Here is a 21,175-nt window from a genome sequence, read left to right as displayed (position 1 = left end):
TCCCACCCAGACCCCTATCCTTAAAATTATTTCCCCAATTCCATATAATTTTATTTTTATTAGTCTTTAATGTGAATACATTTCTAAAGCTTTTTACAAGTTAAAACAAATTATGTCTACTGATTCTTTTTTTCCCACACCAGAAAGACCTGGAATAGACTTTAATATTTTTTCTCATCTTAACAGAACCAGCAAACATAAATCAGGACCTGTTGGTCTTTACTCACCTACTAGAATTCTTGTTCATTAGTTATTACAAGGACAATGAGGTTTGCGGAATCTATATCCACACATGATGGTGAAGAATTTTATACATTCTATTTTCCATTTGTTCTTTATATTTTGCTTCTCTAAATTTGGATCACATTTTCTAAATACTTCCTTTAAATACCAACTGCATTATTTTTTTTCTCTCCCAAAAATTCTTGGTATTTTTGACTCTTAAATAGCTGCTAGAGATCACCCAGAAGATGCTTTGGGATCCCTATGAAAGCACATGAGCTTAGAAATTATTGTGGTGTATGTAGATTTTCCTTTCCAAGAATAATTCTCTCTAGGGGAAAAAAACTTGAATAAGAGCCATTATTTTGCTGTTACCATGTGCTGGAAAATTTCAGCCTGAGTAATGTCTTCAGAGACTGTTCTGTTCAATTAATATGCTGTGTTAAAGTTCGCCTTGGAAACCAGTGTACTCCAACCAAATCACACTTAAAAGTGCTTTTAAAAGTTTTAAATTTTTTTCATTTTTCTGTTGCTGTTATTCATAATATTGCTATAATAAAAGCTTGACTGATCAGACATAGCTGCTTAGCATTCAGTGTTTCAGGAGTATTCGAGTCTTTCTGATTTATGCCACCTGCATTTATATTTGACAGTCTTTCAAAAAGGATGACCCTCTGACAGAAAATGAAGCCCTAGGAAGTAGGCAGGAAGGAAAGGAGAGAGGAAGCAGTGGTGCTCCGGAAGCTGAACTGTAATTCACACAACACTCTGAGCCTTCAGAGCTTCCACACCTCCCAATTCACAGGAAGAGAACTGTTTGCTTTGGAAAAATAAGTTTATGTAGAATCAATACCATGTGCAGAATTTATCAGTTGATAAATTTCTCTCCCCCCCCCAAAAAAAAAAAAAAACTGAGTAAATGTTGAAAAATAACCAGGAAATTACTCTAGGAATCTAAGACATGGAAAGTAATGTCTATAAAAAATAAGGTAACATGAAAGGCAGAATGCTCAGCCCAGGACCATCTTTTGTTCCCTCTCTCTTAGACCACTTATTGCCAGCAATAAGTAATCAAAAAAGCAATTAAGCTAATATCACCACAGGAAAAGTAATAGATGTAACAGTACATATATTCAAATGACTGCATTGTGTTTATGTATCAGATTCCAAGAATAAAAATGAAATCAGATGAATATATGGCTCAAGGGTGTATCTATAAAAATTTCACACCAGATGTTGACCAATACAAACATTTCCCCATTTGAAAAGTCTGAAAGATCATTATTTAATGATAATACTCTGTTGCTTTCCTGTCACCCCAGCAACTTGCTTTTCCAAACTTTTCTACCTGGACTTTTGAACTGTCCATGATCTGGTCCGTGTGTGTGTGTGTGTGTGTGTGTGTGTGTGTGTGTGTGTGTGTGTGTGTGTGTTTACATATAATTTCTTTTTCACAATTTCCCACTGTGCAGTCTCCATTCTAGCCACACAGGTCTGCTCATTGTATCTCTGCCCCCTCCTCTATGTCATTTCTTTGTTCATGCTATTTCCCTTGCCTGTTAAATTTTCCTGAGCCTCTCCATTTGATTAAAAGTTACACATTTTTCAAGATCCAACTTGAGACCTTTCTAATAAAATCTTCCCTTATTAGCCTACATTCACCCCTTTTACCTGAGCTTGAATCTTATTGAATCTTAAAAACAAACCAAAAAAAATCTCTGTTTCTCTTCATTGAAATCTTTAGTTAATACTGAAAGATGTATATGCTCTGAAGAGAAACTAGAGTATATAATCATTAAATCTTAAGATCTGAAAGGAATCTCAAGTTCCATCTTGTTCAACCCATCCTGACCAACAACTTCTTCCATAAGATAATTTGGCAAGTGATCCAGCCTTTGCTGGAAGACTTGTAGTGAGGGACTCTTATTAGCTTCTGAGACAGATAAGTGGTGGATTAGATAAGAGTGCTAAATTAGGAAGACAGTTCAAATGTGAAGTCAGAGACTAGCTGTGTAACCTTTGACAAGTCATTTAATCTTTGTTTGCCTCAGTTTCCTCAGCTGTAAAATGGGGGTCATAATAATACCTACCTGGAAGGGTTTTTGTGAGGATCAAATGAAACAATGTCTGCAAAATGCTTAGCCCAGTGCTTGGCATAGAGTAGATGCTATATGTTACCTATTGTAATAATTATTATTATTACTATTTGTTACTGTAAGACAGTCAATTCTACTTTCAAATGGCTCTAAGTCAAGAGTTTTTTTTATTTTTGTATTACATAAATACTTCTGGCAGTTTGGTAAAATATATAAACATACTCTTCTCAGAATGATGTTTTTAAATGCCTAACATAAAATATATGTAACATATATAAGATACATGTATAAATAATATATAATATGAAATAAAATATAAAATAAAACAAAGTTATCAAAGTATAAACAAAAGTAAGTCACCAGATTACAGTTAAGAATCACTATTCTAAAAGGTTAGATATGAGCCAAGTCTGGAAGATGCTGGCTTATTATACATTTTAGATACTTTACAGTACTAAATTAATACTAGCTAGTTTTAATAGTCATATCAACTAAGATGCATTTTAAGTGATATAAACACTAAGTATTAATTCAAATGATTCAGAAGACTTTTTCTTCTTCATTCCAAAAAAAAAAAAAAAAAAAAAAAACCAAACCCAAAACTAAACTCTGTGTGTGTGTGTGTGTGTGTGTGTTTAAAACCATAAATTTTACATAAAATTTGCTAAAGAATTAAATGACCCACATAATAACCCTGTATTCATTGGTACTTGGTTACCTAACTTGGCTGTAAGTTTGTTCAGTACGCCTGGACCTGATAGCCAAGAGAGACTAAGCTGCCTTTCAGTGCACACTACAATCCTTTGAGCAAAGTAGTGACCCAGTGATGGTAGGAGACAGTACAACAATGGTGGTGAATTCTTATTCTTTAAGGAGAGAACAGTGGGAAAATTTCCTGCTTCATGTTCTTCCTTCTTCATATAGACTGTACTCATATCATCTGTCACTAATTCACAGTTCTTTCTTTTCCCTTCTCATATTTTGTCCTGTTCTTATTCCTTCTGTCTCCTATTCTCTAGCTGGTTCTCAAACCTTTTTCCATTTTCTGTAACAAAAGAAGCCCCATAATAAGCCAAGAGAGTAGATAGGGTCATCAAAGGTAAAATGTCATTTTTAACACATTCCTCTTAAAGATGGGAATATAAGGAAAAAGGCAGGGAGAGGTTTCCAAGTAGTAAATCTTCCCATTAAGGAATTCACCTTCCCAACTTGGTGGAAGAACAGGATTGTCAATTGCAATGGAAGACTGAGGTGTGTGTGTGTGTGTGTGTGTGTGTGTGTGTGTGTGTGGTGGGGAGAGTCGCCAAGTGGTTATGAATTGACTGTTACTGAGGTGGGAAACATGCAACAATACTTAATTATGCATTGCTTGGGCACATCTAATGGATAGAATAAACTTATAACAATAAGGTATCCTTCAAGATGAAGTGTACATATATTTAAATAACCAAATAACTAAAAGGGATATATCCATATTTATTTTCTTCTCTTAGTACTTTGGTAGTACCTCTCACTCAGAAGATTGTAAGGTTATGAAGTCCCAATTGGCACAAATTTTGTCTTTTCATATTCAATTTAACAAGAATTTATAGAACTTTCAATATTTGCCTAAACTTGTGTTAGACATTGTGGAAGATAATGGACAAAGAAGCATAAGGCAAAATCCCTGAATTTCAGATGGAGAGAGAAGAGCTTATGAAGCTCTTTTTTAAATAGATTTTTTTTTCATTAAGTATTTTTGAGCAAGAGGATTCAAGTAGAAACTTAGTAGAAACTTACTTTATAAAAAACAAGTACAACAACCACTACCATCTTTGTTAAACACTACATATATATTTGATCCACAATCTTTTCATTTTAAAAATCTGTATTTTAAAATTTTATTCAGCGATCTGTAGATAATTGTGGGTTTTAAGCATGTTCCATATACAATTCAAAACAAAGAGATACATATATTGCTTCTTCTAAACTACTAAAGATAGTTACAATTATAATTTACCATTCACAATATGTATTATATAAACATCATTATAGTTACCAAAGCTTGTGATTTACTCAGATTGCCTTAAAAAAAAAAGAAAAGAAAAGAAAAGAAAAGAAAAGAAAAGAAACAAACAAACAAGGTTTTGAGGCTTGGGGAAAAAAGACTTTAGTAAAGACCTATGAATATGGGGACCAGTGAAAAAAAATGTGAATGTTATCAGATCAGCCTAAGTTTGCACAAGTTTATTGCCAAAGAGCTCACCACAAGTTACTGACTTTTTTGGCTAAAGTAAATAATGAAGACTTTCTAGTAAGATGTAGAGGGATAATGATCTAGATAGATTGAACTCTTAACTAGCTATTCTGGCATCTGAGTCAAGTAGCATGAAATAGCTGCTTAAATATAATTTAAATCCTCAAACAGGTCAGGAAAACCTTATACAACCCTGTATTGTGAGGAGAAAGTCACCAAACTTTTAAGAGACTACAGATAGGGAAAAGCAGACTGGGTTTGGTGTGCATTCAGTTGGGTAGGAGAGGGTGCAGTGAATGAAATAGCCATCTGGGAGTTCCCTATTTTAACTCAATTATTTTTGCTAACTAGTTTTTTAGAAGCTAAAGAAGTGAAAGTTATTTCAAAATGAAAATGTAAACATTCTAAAATTGCACTTTTCAAATCACTTTTTACACCTTCTCCATTTTTGGCACTCTGGGGCAAAGTAACAACTGAGCTCTGTGTCTAAATGGAGAAAAAATCCAAAGAGATGATATCACAGAAACTTGTAATAGTGAAGTGGGATATCATTGTCATCTGTACATAGGTATTTTTTTTTCAATATATGCATCTCAGATAACCCTCATTAAGATACTTCATTGTTCTAGGTCAGGGTAAGAGAGCTGAGATGCATTCTATTCCTAGCCATATCTGCCTGCCCAAACTATGTAACTGTGTAAAAGTATTTTATAAACTGCATAACACTATGCAAATGTGAAGAGCAAATATTCTTCACTATAGGCACAATCTATGCCTGTTGTCTTCATTTTCTTATTCTTTTAGCTATGAGTGGTGGTAGTTATGACTCTCCTAAAACCATTTGTTTCTACAAAAAAAAGCCTAAGCAAAGTGTGAGACTGCAAGTCGGAGCTCAATAAAAAATGGTTTATAGAAGAATCTGAAATCAGTGCATTTCAACTTTTTTTAAAAGTATTTTTCCTACAAATTTATTTTAATGTTTCTGTGAAAAACACCAATTCAAGTTTTTATCATTCAAAACAAACAACTTTCAAATTTAAATTGTTGCTATTTTAAACAAAGATCCTTATCTTCAGACCCTTCTTTTTTTATCTACTGGTGGTGATGCTGAGACTTCATTCATAAATTAATCACAAATTTTTATGTTGCATGGAAAATATGCTTTAGAGGCAGGGAAAAGGTTCTATTAAGAAGAATAAAGTGTCATAGGATGATTGTTTTTGTAGAAATTCAAATCAATAAATTCCATGCTTCAATTTCTATATGGAACTATTGCTTGATCATAGTTAGACCACAAAGTACATATATTTAATTACTCCCACAGGGTATGCCACCTATAAAGTTATTGATTAAAATTTGGGGGAAATCTATTTAAAACACTTACATATTATGTTTCACAATAATATGGCATTATCCCCTTACATTATTAATAAAAAATGAAATAACAATGAACTGTTAGTAGAAAGTACTTGTTATCAGTACAAAGAAAATTCAAAGTTGTATCTACTTTAATCAATAAATAAAGCCTTAGAGAAAGAATAAATTCACTTCAATAAAAAGGAAATGCCCATAAGTTTTTCACAATGAAAAGGCAACAATATTCATTAACACTTATAAGCTCTCCCTGGCACATATATGTAAAAATATAAGACAATCCTATGAGGAAGTGACACAAAAATGAGTCATCATTATCTATTGAAGGCAGCAGCTTTGTGAAGTTTTCTCTCCAGGTGAGAAGTGAAAGAAGTGGCCAGGTGACTGATTCATATTTCCAGGAAAGCCCTATACAGTGAAGATGCCAGTATGTTTGCTGAGTATTTTTAAGGAAGTCAAAATTCTTCCTTACTAGGCCCAACTTGTATTCTATTTAATTTAATTATTCAAAGCTAACAACTTTATCTGACAAAAGTGTACTATATTTTGAGGAGACATTTGTAATTCAATGCTCTAAAAAACCCAGAATCTGACAAAAGAAAAAAAACACATCTTAAATATTGCAAATTCAAGACAAAGACAATACAAATGTATTGTAATAGGAGCTTAATGGGGAAAAATAGTTTCTTCTATTTGATTTACTGAAGTTCTGGGTACCATTTTGTGTTTTTGGTTAGAATGTAGAAAGAAATCATTAAGAACTGCTTGTTTTAATTTTTCTAGTGCCTAGATCAGTGCTCTGCACATAGGAGACAATAAAAGGAGGATAGCCTGGTACATTCTAATATATAGCGTAAAGTTTAGAGAAATGGATTTGAAACTAGGATCAATGTAGTAATTGGGTTATAGCTTCACAAGCCTGATGGTGAAACAAATCTCCTCCTACTTGTTATTCATCCTTCATTTTCCTAGAAGATCAGTGACTTCATGAGGGTGATGCTTTGACTTAAAAGTGAATTGGATTTAAGTGGGGCAGGGCTGTGTCCATTCTTGGGAGAGGACAGAGGACAACAGGATGATAGAGCTAGGAGGAGGGCACACCTCAGATCTCATGTACTGCAACCTCAAAATTTTAGAGTTGAGAGAAATGAAGCCCAGAGATACTGTGTCTTGTCCAAGGTCCCCCAAGTAGTGGAATCTAAATCCAAGTCCTTTGCCTCCTCAGCCAGTGGTCCACAGAAGTATGGAATGAGTCATATATTGTTGGCTGTGATGAATGTGTTTATTTATTTCACTTATGGTACTTCATTGTTATAAGTGAGGCCTCTATGAAGGTCAGGATTAAGGCACTCATTGAGGAAAAAAAAGTGCTAATAAAATATTTTTTAAAATAATAGATTTCAAAAGATTCAGAGAAAGGATAGATTCCATGATGTAAAAATTCTATTGGAGAAATCAGCTCAAGGGGCATGGGATGCTCCAGAAAACACAATTTTGATTATGAGGAGAAGAAAAGATAGAATAAGCATTTATATAATGCTTAGTATATGCCAGGCATTGTGCTACTAAGCACTTTTTGCAAGTATTTGTTCATTTGAATCCCACAACCTTGAAAATAGATGCTATTGTTATTCTCATTTTACAATTGAGGAAAATGAGGCAACAGGATTAATAGACTTGTACTATATCTAAAAACCAGTTTTGAACTCAGGACCAACATTCTAGCTGTTATACCAATACCTGATGATAAACAAAAGTATTCTGATGAGGAAGAAAAGAAAAAGTTATGTAAAAATACAGATGTAGCTAGAAAACTCAGCAACTGTCTCAAATTTTTAACAGATTAATTTGAAGCTAAAGGGCAAGAACAAGATAAACACAATGATAGGTTACCGAGGATGGATCCAATAATAGTAAGGTCTTCTATAAGTAATATAAAAAATGCTGAATACAGAATGAGTAGCAGTAGGTGATGGATACTGAGAATAACCAAAAGTGCTTAAAAGGCATGCTGGGACAGTCAAAAGGCCAATGAATGTATAAGAACACTTCTTGGTGTAGGTGAGGTAACAATGTACAATAAAGGGAAAACGAAACTACACAGCCCTTTTTTTTTCTTCTCAAGAAGCGCTCTTCAGTTCAGGATATATAAAAATGTTTAACAGGGAAGGAATTAAAAATGAAAAAAGTGAAAATATACTTAAAAAACATTTAGTTGCTCTTAATTCAAGTCAGTAGGCCTAGATAAACAACATTCCAAAGAACCAAAGGAAGTTGAGAATATGATTGTTGGTTTACCATCTGCTACTGAAAGGGAGAATAGTTATTGGGAAACTTTTCAGTTTTAATAATGGGAGTCCACAGTTCAAAATCGCAGTCAGAAATGTAATGTAATCTTAGAATAAATTAATATAATTGTAACATACAAAATGAGAAATCTTAGTTTTTGGTCAGCTAACATCTGAATATTGCCTTCAGTTCTAACTGCTGAACTTTAGGAAGGACATTTATAAGCTGGAGAGTATGCAGTGAAAAGGTAATGAACATCATGACGTGAGGATTTGTTGAAGGAACTAGCAATTTTTAGCACAGAGAAGGCTATTCCCCATTTGAGAATGGTGTGGGGACTTGACACTTGTCTTCTCTCTATAAGTCTTTTTATGTATACGTGAGATTAGATTTTCTCTGGTCAAAGTTTGAGAAATGCATATGTACTCTGAAAAGAAGGAAAACCAATTAAGAGTTTTGGAAAAGAAGAATGGATTGCCTCAGGAAGTAGTGATTTTTTCCACCACTGAGTTCTTTAGCTAAGAGATATGATGATCATTTATTGTAGACGAGAATCATATTTTGGGTAAGGACTGAACTCTGAGGACTCTTCCAATCCTGCAATTATCTAATTTTGTGTTTAATCTGACTGCATAATGGCTGGAATGCTGGATGCAGAGGAAGGATTAACTGAGGAGAAAAAGGTTAGAGAAGGGGAAACCACCAGCTCCTTAGCATCTAAAATCTTTAGAAAGAGGAAGAATGGAAAAGGAAGAAAGGGAAGGGAGAAGACAAGGGAAAGTACTTCAGTGAGAGAGTAGAAATAGTCATGCAAAACAAGAAAATTGGAAAGCTATATTATAGCACATTTCCCTCACTCCCAGTCCTCCAAATGAGATGTCTAGAAATGTGTCAATCCCTCTCCATTAAATAAACATTATTAACAGCATCAGTGTAAACTGTATCGAGGACAGATGTTTCTCAAGGCCTATTCTATGAATTACACAGTAGGTGGACCGAGCCATTCCCAAGGTACAAGCTCAAATTCATCTTTCCAGACACCCTTTTAAATCATGACAGATTTGTAGGTTAAAGGTCTCTCTAATACAAGGCTGCACAAAATTTCAATGAAATTTAAAAAGCAATTATTAAGAACCTACTATGTACAAAGTATTGTATAAGGTGTTAAGTAGGGACACAACTCCCAAAATAAATGGTTCCTATATTAAAGCAGCCTGCAACCTATTGGGTAAAATGGCTTTTGTAATGATAGAGAAAAGCAAGAGATGAGATGGTAAGTTTAACAGCTGGAACAGGTACAATCCTGCTTTGGCTAAAATACAAAAGGGGAGAAATCTGAAAGAAGTCGCACTGAGAAGAAAACAGCTAAATATCAGGTGATCTGAAGAGAGAGAAAACACTAAGAACTGAGGAGACTCCCAGCCCAAGTTAGACTGAAGGAAGAAAAAGATCACCTGGAAGCAGAGAGGAGACACATGCACATATTTGGTACCTATTTAGTTGTGTACAAGCTGCATCCTGTTAGAGTAAGGTTAGCTTTCTGAGGGCAAGGAATAGTTCATTTTTGTCTTTATATCCCCAAAGTCTAGCAGACAGCAAATGTTTAACAACTAAGGAGCAATGATATTTAGTGAAGAAAGTTTTGGATTTGGAGTATCAATACTTGGGTTTGAATTGTGCTTCTGATATTTCCTAGCTGTGAAATCATGGGTAAATCATTTAACCTTATTATCAGATTCCTCATTGGTTAAATGAAGATAATAATACTCACGGCAACTATTCATGAGGTTCAAATGAGATGTAAAATATTTTGAAAACTTTAGAATGCTTTATAGATTTCCATTAACATGAATGGAGAACAGCTTATTGTAAAAGCAAAAAGGCACAAGAAATGGGATGTCAAGTTTAAGAAACAGCTAGAAACTCATCTAGTTGGAATATAAAAGGGAAATAATAAGGGTGGAAGTGTAGATTATGAGGCTTATAAAAGGACAGAAGTCTAAGAAATTAAATTAGAGAACTTATATTTTTATTTACATGAGAAACCAGGAATTTTCTTTTTCCTAAATTTTGCAATAATGTTTTATAGAAATTATTATTTCTTTTTGCAGGCTTTGTTTTAGTCATTGGCCTAGTAACTTTTTACCGAATTGGTCCCTACACCAATTTGTCCTGGTCTTGCTACCTGAACATCGGAGCTTGCCTTTTGGCCACCCTAGCAGCTGCCATCCTCATCTGGAATATTCTTCACAGAAGAGATGATTGTATGGCACCTCGTGTTATTGTCATCAGTCGCACCTTAACTGCTCGATTTCGTCGTGGGCTAGAAAATGATTATGTGGAATCACCATGCTGAAAGTCAGGAGATGTAGTCATTATGTTTTAAATCAGGATAGTGTCTGTATACATGTGATAATTTAAAAAGTAGAAATTGATGGACATTACAAGTTCATTTTCAATACTTGTGAAATGACTTTTGAGTATTAATTTTATGGGTCACAGCTATATACATATGTATGATACACATAAATAATATGTATATTATATATAAATAGATTATATTACCCTACCCCTGCTTTTGTACAGTGATAAATTTTTTATTATGTCACATAATTTCACAAGCACACATTTTTCAAATGTAGCAGCAAGCCAAATTTTGTGAAATTATTAAAGAAATATGCAAGATGAAGCTACTTTATTCTCCATCTTAGTTTTTAAGATTAATTTATTCTGACAGAAGTCATACCTCAGTCTTGATAAGGCTTCAACTTTGGGAATTCTGAATACACAGAAAGACTTAGAAAATGTCAGAGAAATATGTTAAGTGTAGCTGCATTTGCAATCAAATGGTTAAAATTTTCTTACAGAACCTTGTCATTGCTTTATATTATGTCCCAATTATTTTTATAATTTAAAATAAAAGATGAACATGCTGAAATTTCTTTTTAAAGTTTAATTTTCTCCATAAAATTATATTAGTTTATATTATTTTGTCATTTTGGTGGGCCCATTATAAGAAGAAGGGTCAAAATCATGTCCTATAAATGTGATGGAAAAGTATAGGGGACATCACTCTCTATTTTCTATACAAATGAGTTTTCAAAGCATGGTTTCTGCAAAAAGTATGAACATTGAGTTCTTTGATGATATGTTTTGGTCTCTGAAAGATTATGAGAGAAATTAACCTATTTTGCTTTAAAAAAATTTAAAACATCAAAAAACTCACTTAACCATTTTAATAGCTATTTATATTTGTATGCATACATTTAAAATTATATGAGTTGGCTCCAATGTTTAGGCAGCCCATAACAATCCAACAGTGATACTATATGTAAATAATAGCAATCACTTTTTCCACAACATTTTAGTCTTATTCACTAGCTTTTTCTGAATGGGTACAAGAAATCTTAATACACATGTCAACATAATGATCAAGAAAACCAATGTGTTAAATATATGAAGGTTATGAAACCTTGTATTGCTTCTATTGTGACTGAATAAAATACTTTTGAAATTTAAGTCTCCATTATTCCAATTTAGCATAGGTTCTTAAATGCTCACCATTACTACATGAACCATCCAATTTAACTAGAAGAATCCCATTTAACTTTATAGAAAATCTTTCAAGACTACTTAAAATAGAATCTTCTTTTTGGGTCTATTGTTAAAAAGAAATGAATATGCAGCATCATATATTTTTTACTATACTATAATTTTTGATTTAAAAAAGAAATATAATTAATCTGCCATTTTAAACCATAGAAAAATATATATCAATAAAAATATTTACCAATCATCTGTTATATGTTTACCACACAAATAGGTACACCAGAGCATGAGATTATTTTGACAGCTTCTTCAGTACCTGTATAAACACTGATAGGTATTGTCATAATTCTGCAGGGCTTTTAAAATTGGAGATAAGGCACTAACTTAGTTGTAATTTAAAAAATGAAATATGTAAGACAACTTTACTGTATATGAACCATTATAATGATCATTAAAGCTAAATATTAGATATGTGGTTAGAAATAATCTAATATCACTATGTTTACATTAAATGAATCAAGTTTTGAAAGGTGGGTCAACCATATTATTGCTCTCCTAGTTATTTGAAAAGCTATCTTTTCAATGTTGTCAACATGAAAAAAAAACAATCCCCCAATTTCTGCAAAGAAGATTGGGGACAAAAGGAATTAGGGGAAATAACATCTATGACTGATGTGACATTTTAAAAGGTGCTATATATTCTACACAACTGTCCATTAGGTCTCATTTCAAAATGACTTTATTTCATTCACATTTGTCTACTTTAATTCTGTTATTAATGATGATCTTCTCTCAATAAAATTTGCCAACTATTCCTACTAACAAACTTCAAATTTTTCTGGGTACCGATAGCTATTTACAAAGAACCTCTGCCTAAACTTATGAATCCCTTTGGAGTGTAGTGCAAGTTTTAAAAGTTTAATTAACTTTTAACTTTTGTTTTTCTATTAGTCATTTATCAGTACTAGTATTTATTTGTATATATGACTAGAGATCTAAATATTATTGGTGTGTAACAACTGCAAGACATTTAGTTAGAAAGTATTCAAAACCCTTTAGAATGAAAAGCAAAATAATTAAATAATTAAGATATGATGATCTGAGCACTGAAGAGTCAAAAGAGCTTTGTTCATCTGTTTCCTACCACCAGATGTGTTTAAATAGAAAGAACCCCCTTTCTGTGCAACAGAATGTACTAGGCACGTCCTGGCATTCTACTAATCTCAATGGAATTTCACAGAGTGACAAAATCATTAAAATACATTGTAAAGACTGTAACAAAAGAGTTAATCATTTTCAATCTTATTAAAGAGAAAAGGAAAGTATTACGTGAAAGGATCTCAAAATATATCTATACACTCTTTCAAAACTTTAGTGAAAATCATCCTCACCTTTTGATGAGCTTGATGGATTTGAAAGCTTCATCCATATCTCCAATGGTGACAAAGAAACTGAAATTTAGCATGGCTTCCCGGGTAGTCTTGTCACACTCTTCTAGCCCAATAAAATCTCGTAGAGGTTTCTTGCCTACCATTTGGGGGATCCGATGAGTTGTAGAATCTACTTGATCTTCTTTATCTGTTTCACCTGGCTAAATGGTAAACAGCATCATTTCATTATTTATTTACATACATTGCCAATATCTATTCTCTTATTTCAACTTTTGCATGTATATTTATTATTATTATTATTATTATTATTATTATTATTATTATTATCATCATATCCTAGTCCAAAAAAGTAACCCATTTCCAGGAACATTGAATTATCTTCAAATGGACTAAGAGGTCCTGTCCAAATGCAGAAAGACATTAGGATATTTAAAAACCATTAGGGCTTTTGGCTGTTACTTCAAATGTAGAACAAAAGCAAAAAAAAATCCTATAGAATAGGAACTAGTTGAATTATTCTATCGTTGTTTAACTCCCTAAAGCTACATTTTCAAAGCTTCAGTATTTCATACATATCTTTCTTTTTGCTATAAATTGTGCTTATTTTCTCTCTAATAATGATAATGATAATAAAAAAACTACCACTTATATAGTGCTTTAAAGCCCAGTTTCTTAAACTGTGGTTCACAACCTCATATAAGATCTGATAACTGAATGGGGAGAAATTACAAAATTATGATTTATTATTAGTAAATGTTTGATTTGTATATCTATTTTATATACCTATATACATGAAGTCATGTAAAAATATTTTATATAACAAGAAGTCATGAGGAAAAAAAAGTTTAAAAGTCCTATTTTAAGATATGCAATTTTTTGGCAGGTTATCTCATTTGATCCTCTGTGAACTATTTGCCTGTATTATCCTATTTACATATGCACATTCCCTTCCTGCCACATTGCTGAATATGACATTCGCCATAAAAATGAGTTTATATTATCAAGGATGGAGAAGATACAGGTGTGTTCATTTGGTTTTTTATGGTTTTTGGATTCTTCAACAATAATGAAATCTTTATATATGTGAATAGCACTTAGTAAATCTCCTTAGGAAAATAAATACTATCAAAAGCACAGTTTATTTCAGTCAAGGAGTGGTAAGTTCTATATACGTTAAAAAATAACTTCATAATTAGCACTAAATATCAACAAAATCAGCTAAACATACTTTACAATTATTTACATTTATATACACACATTCATTCTCCTTCTGGGTTCCCTTAAAGTTTCTTTTTGTCCAAGTTTTCTTTTCTTTCTTTCTTTTTTAAATGGGAGGAATTTTGCCCCCAAAAAAGAAAAGCAAGCATTATAACATTTATTCTTAAATTGTATATAAGAGAACAGAAGGAAGACCAGAAGGAATAACAGACAAGAACAGCTTTAAATGTTATCATATATGTAAATAGAAAAAGCTATACATAATAGAGATTCACATTTACAATTCTCTTTCAGTTCTGCTGTGAATATGGAAGTATTTATTTTAGTTGATGTTTGTTAATATAAGAATTTTTAAAAACACACAATAAAAAAGGCAAGTTTAAAAAAAGAGAGAAGAGAATCAAAAGGTCTTAGGTTCTAGAGGTGGGAAAGCATTAGAGAGGTATACCTTGTCAAGGAGGGCTATCTTTAAGTTACAAATTTAAGCCAAAAGGAGAGTGGGGATCATACTAAAGACATCTGAGCTACAGAGTGTCTCAGTTTTCTTGATCCCAGTATTCTCTGCTGAGAGGGAGTGAAGATATGTTAGTATAGGAAGCTTGAGGGAAGAAGGGATATTATGCAATAAATTCTATGGAGAATTTTTGTGGTTGTTCAGTCATTTCAATTATGTCTAACCCTTCATGTTCCACTTGGGGTTTTCTTGAGAATAGAGTGGTTTGCCATCTCCTTCTCCAGTGGTTAAGTAATCTTGTCACAGAGTTTAGAACTCTCTGAAGCTGGATTTGAACTCAAATCTTCTGAACTTCAGGCCCATGCTCTAGTCACTGAGCCACCAGATGCCCCCCTAGAGAATGTGAAAGTAAATTAAGGAAGAATGAAAGCATTGCCATGCAGCCTCAATTGAGGCCTAAAGCCTCAGTTGAGTTAAATTTGTGAAATACAGTGAAATACGGTGTGGCTACTCCTACCAGCAGTAATTAACCATAATGATCACAGGATTTGGCCCCTTGCAAGGTGCTATACAAACACTTGTGCAAAGGCACAGGCTCTATAGGCCCTTGTCTGGAGAACACAATAGCAAACTCCTCTAATTGATCCCCAGGGATGAGGCTTTCTTCTGTGGATTCAAGACCTGAGGCCCAGGAGAAAGGATGCTTAAGAAAATGCCTATCCTGTGTTTATAAGTGGGAGGCTCCAATAATTAATCAGGGAGGCTTTCTTTTTACTCAGCAAAGAATAAAAAGTGAACATAGCAGGTGCTGATTTACATTCAGTCTCCATAGTTCTCTCTTTGGATGCAGATGACATTTTTATTAGGATTGCCTTGGATCACCAAACGGCTGAGTCGAACCAAGTTTGTCATAGATGGTCATCCCACAATCTTGCTGTTACCGTGTACAATATATTTCTGGTTCTGTTTGTTTTGCTCAGCATCAGTTCATGTAAATTTTTCCTGGCCTTCCTAAAATCAGCCCGTTCAATTTTTTTTCCCCCTGAGTCAATTGGGATTAAGTGACTTGCCCAGGGTCACACAGCTAGGAAGTGTTAAGTGGCTGAGGCCAAATTTGAACTCAGGTCCTCCTGACTTCAGGGCTGGTGCTCTATCCACTGCTTTATCTAGCTGCGTCCATCATTTTTGAGAATAGTAACTTTTCATCACTTTCATTAATCATAACTTAATCAGCCATTCCCTAACTAATGGGCATCCACTCAGTTTCCAGTTTTTTGACACTACAAAAAGAGCTGCCACAAACATTTTTGTACATGTAGATCCTTTCCCCTCCTTTATGATTTCTTTCGGATACAGACCCAGTAGTGAAACTGGCAGGTCAAAGGGTATGCAGAGTTTTATAGCCCCTTGGGCATAGTTCCAAATTGTTCTCCAGAATGGTTGGATCATTTCACATCCATGATCTGTAGATCTACCAACAATGTATTAGTGTCTTTGTTTTCCTACATCCCCTCCAACATTTATCATTATTTTTTCCTGTTATCTGTCATAGAGAAATGCAAATTAAAATTACTCTTAAGTACCACTTCACACTTCTCAGACTGGCTAAAATGACAGGGGAAAAAAGAGTTTTAGGTCTGGCACTGCTAGGCCACCATTCTTTCCATTATTTTTTCATTATCTCTCTTGATATTCTTGACCTTTTGTTCTTCCAGATGAATTTTGTTATAGCTCTATAAAATAAAAATTTTGACAATATAATTGGCATGGCACTGAATGAGTAGATTAAGTAGAATTTGTCATTTTTATTATTTTAGCTCAGTCTACCTTGATTGATATTTTCCCAATTGTTTCGATCTGATTTTGTGTGAAAATTATTTTGTAATTGTGTTCATATAATTCCTAGGTTTGTCTTGGCAGGTAGACATCAGAATATTTTATTTTGTCTACAGTTTTTTTAATGGAATTTTTCTATCTCTTGCTCTGGGCCTTATCAGTAACATATAGAAATGCTGATGACTTATGTGGGTCTAATTTATATCCTGCAACTTTGTTAAAGTTGTTTATTGTTTCAAGTAGATTTTTGAATGAGTCTCTAGGATTCTGTAAGTATATCATCATATAATCTGCAAAGAGTGATAGTTTTATCTCCTCATTGCCTACACTAATTCCTTTTTTTTCTTATTGCTAAAGAGTTATTATTTCTAGCATAATATTGAATAAAAATGGTGATAATGGACTTCCTTGTTTTATCCCTGATCTTAATGGGAATGCATCTAACTTCTCATTACAAATAATGCCTGCTGATGGTTTTAGATAGCTACTGCTTATCATTTTATGGAAAACATCATTTATTCATATGCTTTCTCATGTTTTTAAAAGAAATGGGTGCTGTATTTTGCCAAAAAGCTATTTATCTATTGAGATTACCGTAAGATTTCTGTTAGTTTTGTTACTGATATAGTCAATTATGTTGATAGTTTTCCTGATTTTGAACCAGCCCTGCATCCTGGTATAAATCTGACTTGGTCATGGTGTATTATCTAGCTGATAAATTATAATCTCTTTGATAATATTGTATTTAAAATTTTTGCACCAATATTCATTAAGGAGATTGATTTGTAATTTTCTTTCTCAGTTTTGGCTCTTCCTGATTTAGGTATCAGCACCATATTTGTGCCAAATAAGGAATTTGGCAGGACTCCTTCTTTGCCCATTTTCCCAACTAGTTCACTTCATATTGGAATTGTTCTTGAAAGTTTAATAGAATTCACTTGTAAATCTATCTAACCCTCCCTAAAAACTTTTTCTTAGGGAGTTTATTGATGACGTTTTCTAAATTTCTTTTCTAAAATGGAGCTATTTGGCAATTTATTTCTGTTAATCTGGGCAATAAATATTTTTGTAAATATTCATTCATTTCAATTAAGTTGTCAAAATTGTTGGCAAGAAAGTTCCTAATTATTGCTTTAATTTCTTCTTCATTGGTAGCAAGTTCACCCTTTTCATTTTTTGATGCTGGTAAATTAGTTTTTTAATTTTCCCTTTTTAAATCAAATTAGCCAAAAGTTAAATAGATAATTTTGTTGGATTTTTCCACAAAACCAAGACTTAGTTTTATCAATAGTTTTCTTACTTTCAATTTTGTTAAACTCTCCTTTGATTTTCAGAATTTCTAATTTTGTATTTAATTGAGGGTTTTAAATTTGTTCTTTTTCCAGTTTCTTAGTTGCATGCCCAATTCATGATCTCCTCTTTCTCTATTTTATTCATGCAAGTAGAGATAAAAAATTTTCCCCAAGAACAAAAGCAGGCTGCATCCCACAAGTTTTGGTATGTTGTCTCATTATTGTCATTCTCTTGGATGAAATTACTGCTTCTGTGATTTGTTGTTTGACCCATTCAATCTTTAGAATTAGATTATTTAATTTCCAGTTGGTTTTTAGTCTATCTCTATCTGGTCCTTTATTGAATGTAATTTTTATTGCATTGTCATATGAAAATGAAGCATTTAATATTTCTGCCTTTGTGCATTTGATTGTGTGGTTTTCCTGCCTTAACACATGGTCAATGTTTGTATAGGCCCTATATACTGGCATATTTTTTTCAATTCTATTCAATTTTCTTTATATTTAGAGAATTATATTTAGGTTTTCTAAGATTCCTAGTTTCTTTCTTGTTTGTTTTGTGGTTAGATTTATCTCATTCTGAGAAGGGGAAGTTGAGGGCCCCTACTAGTATAGTTTTGCTGTCTCTTCCTATAACTGGATTAATCTCTAAGAATTTAGATGCTGTACATCTTGGTGCATATATGGTTAAGTATCAATATCATTTCATTGTCTGTGACATCCTTTAACAAAATGTAGTTTCCTTTCTTATCTCTTCATGTTTTTGCTTTTTCTGAGATCAGAATTGCTATCCCTGCTTTTTTGCCTTGGCTGAACTACAATAAATTCTGCTCCACCCTTTTATCCTTACCCAGTATGTATCTCTGTTTTACATGTGTTTCTTGTAAACAACATATTGTAGAATTCTGGGTTTAATCCACTCTATTTGCTTCCATTTTATGGGAAAGTTCTTTCCATTCACATTCACAGTTATGATTATCAGCTCTTTTCTCTCCATCCCATTTTCTCCTTTAAATATACTTTTGTTCTCTTTCCATACTGTCCCTCCTTAGTAGTGTTTTGTTTCTAACCCACCCTACCCTCTCTTCTATCACCTCTCCTTCCTTCTCTAACCCCTTTCAGTGTTTCTGCCCTCCCTTTTTTCTAGCCCCCCCCCTTTTTTTCCCCTTTCTCTTCCTTCTTGGAAAAGACAAATTTCTATACTTAATCAAGTGAATATGTTATTCCCTTTTTGAGCCCAAACTGATATTGGCTTCAGACAATGGATACCCCATATCCCCTCCTTTCTTTCCCTCTATTGTAATAGGTCTTTTGTGCCTCTTCATGAGATCGAATTTATCTCATTTTACTTCCCCTTTCTTCTTCTCCCAGTACAATTCTTTTTCTACCCTTTAATGCCTTTTTCTTTAATATCATCGCATCAAATCAATTTGTATGCACATCTTTTGTCTATGTATGCCCCCTCTGACTTCTCTAATAAAAGATAAAATTCTTAAGAGTTACAAATATCATTTTCCCATCTAGTTATGTAAACCTGGTTTCATTTTCTTTTCTGTTTACCTTTCTATGCTTGTCTTGAGTTCTGTGTTTGGAGATTGAATTTTATGTTTGATTCTGGTCTTTTCAATAGAAATGATAAAAGTCCTTTGCTTCATTGAAGCTCCATTTCCTCCCCTGAAAGATGATGCTCAGTCTCACTAGATAATTGATTCTTGGTTTTAATCCCAGGGACTTTGCCTTCTGAAATATGGTATTCCAGGACTTCTACTTCTTTAATGTAGAAGCTGCCAGATCCTGGGTAATCTTCATTGTGGCTCCTTGACACTTAAATTGTTTTGATTTTTTTTTCTGGCAGCTTGCAATATTTTTTCCTTGAAAATATAGTTCTGGAGTTTTGTAACAATGTTCCTTGAGGTTTTCCTTGTGGGATCTCTTTCCAGAGGTGATCAAGGGATTCTTTCAAAGACTACTTTGCTCTCTAGTTCTAATATATTGGGGCAGTTTTCCTTGATGATCTCTTGAAGAATGCTATCTAAGCTCTTTTTTGGTCACAGTATTCAGATAGACCAATAAATTTTAAAATGTCTCTTCTGGATCTATTTTCCAGGTCGGCTGTTTTTCCAATGAGGTATTTTACCTTTTTTTTTACTTTTTCCTTCTTTTTGTATTCTTGATGCTTCATAGAGTCATTATTTTCCATCACCTAGTTCTAGTTTTTACTTTATGATTTTTTCAGTTAGCTTTTGTATCTTTTCATTTGATTAATTCTACTTTTCAAGATAGTGGACTTTTTTTTTTTTTTTTTGGTATTTGGTCACCAGTATTTTTTAAGGAATTGTTTTCTCCAATAAATTTTTGTTCTACTTTTTCCACGTTGTTGATTTCTCTTGGATACCACTCATTTCTTTTCCCAATTTTTCTTCTACTTCTCTTATTTGCCTTTTAAAATTCTTAATGAGCACTTTTTTTTTTTTAACAATGGCCTTTTATTTTCAAAATGCCAAGATAGTTTTCAACATTCCTTTATGAATGCTTCTAAAAAGCCTCTTTATGCTTGAGACCAATTTATATAAACCTTTGAGATTTCCTATGTAGGCATTTTGTCCTCTTCTGGGTTGGTATTTTGGTCTTCCCTGTCACCACAATAGCTTTCTGTGGTTAAGATTTTTTTCTGTTTCTTGCTCATTTCATTTCTTTATTTTTTACTATTCTGTGATTTTTAAGATTGAGTTCTGCTCCTGGGATAAAAGGGGCATTGTCCCAAGGTTCTTGTGTGGCTCTAAGCCTGGGCTTTGGGCACAGGGGCCCTTTGTGTTTGAGGTCTTACTCACAACAGGAGGTAGCCCTAACCTACCCTCTCCAAGCAACAGCCTGGCTTCCCCAGATAGCTATTTACCTTCTGTGCTGAGACTAGAGGTTGCCCCACTGTTCTTTTGCGTTACTGAACAAGGGGGCTAGGATCTCAGCTGCTGATCTGCTGTGATTAAAATCCTCACTGGCTTTCCCAGACACTGTCTGAGCTGGGCTGAACACCCCTTTTACCCCAGTGAGACTGATCTTTCTTGAAGTCCTTCTAAGAATCTATCTTGAGCTGGAGAGTGGTTTCATTCTGTCTAATTCTTTTCAGAAATTTGGTTTCATGGGTTTTTTGAGGGGAAGTGGGAAAGTCGAGCAGCCTCTTGGCTTCACTCTAGGTCTGGCTCTGCATATCCTATTTT

The 21,175-nt window shown here is 33.4% G+C and overlaps 2 protein-coding genes across 6 annotated transcripts in view; one reads left to right on the top strand and one right to left on the bottom strand.

Annotated features, from left to right (window-relative positions):
* Nucleotides 1-11,736, top strand: part of TMEM204 (transmembrane protein 204) — a 47,219-nt gene extending 35,483 nt beyond the window's left edge. For all 3 annotated transcript variants that reach the window (XM_074279629.1, XM_074279630.1, XM_074279631.1), the window contains one exon: nucleotides 10,329-11,736. In XM_074279629.1, the coding sequence (XP_074135730.1) occupies nucleotides 10,329-10,573 (245 nt within the window). In that variant the 3' untranslated portion in view covers nucleotides 10,574-11,736. The remainder of the gene's footprint in view (nucleotides 1-10,328) is intronic.
* Nucleotides 1-21,175, bottom strand: part of IFT140 (intraflagellar transport 140) — a 209,010-nt gene that overhangs the window by 69,400 nt on the left and 118,435 nt on the right. For all 3 annotated transcript variants that reach the window (XM_074279619.1, XM_074279618.1, XM_074279621.1), the window contains one exon: nucleotides 13,158-13,357. In XM_074279619.1, coding sequence (XP_074135720.1) covers nucleotides 13,158-13,357 — 200 coding nt within the window. The remainder of the gene's footprint in view (nucleotides 1-13,157; nucleotides 13,358-21,175) is intronic.

This window comes from Sminthopsis crassicaudata, chromosome 1 (assembly GCF_048593235.1).
Source record: "Sminthopsis crassicaudata isolate SCR6 chromosome 1, ASM4859323v1, whole genome shotgun sequence".
NCBI lineage: Eukaryota > Metazoa > Chordata > Mammalia > Dasyuromorphia > Dasyuridae > Sminthopsis > Sminthopsis crassicaudata.
This window is presented reverse-complemented; position numbering and strand designations above follow the sequence as displayed.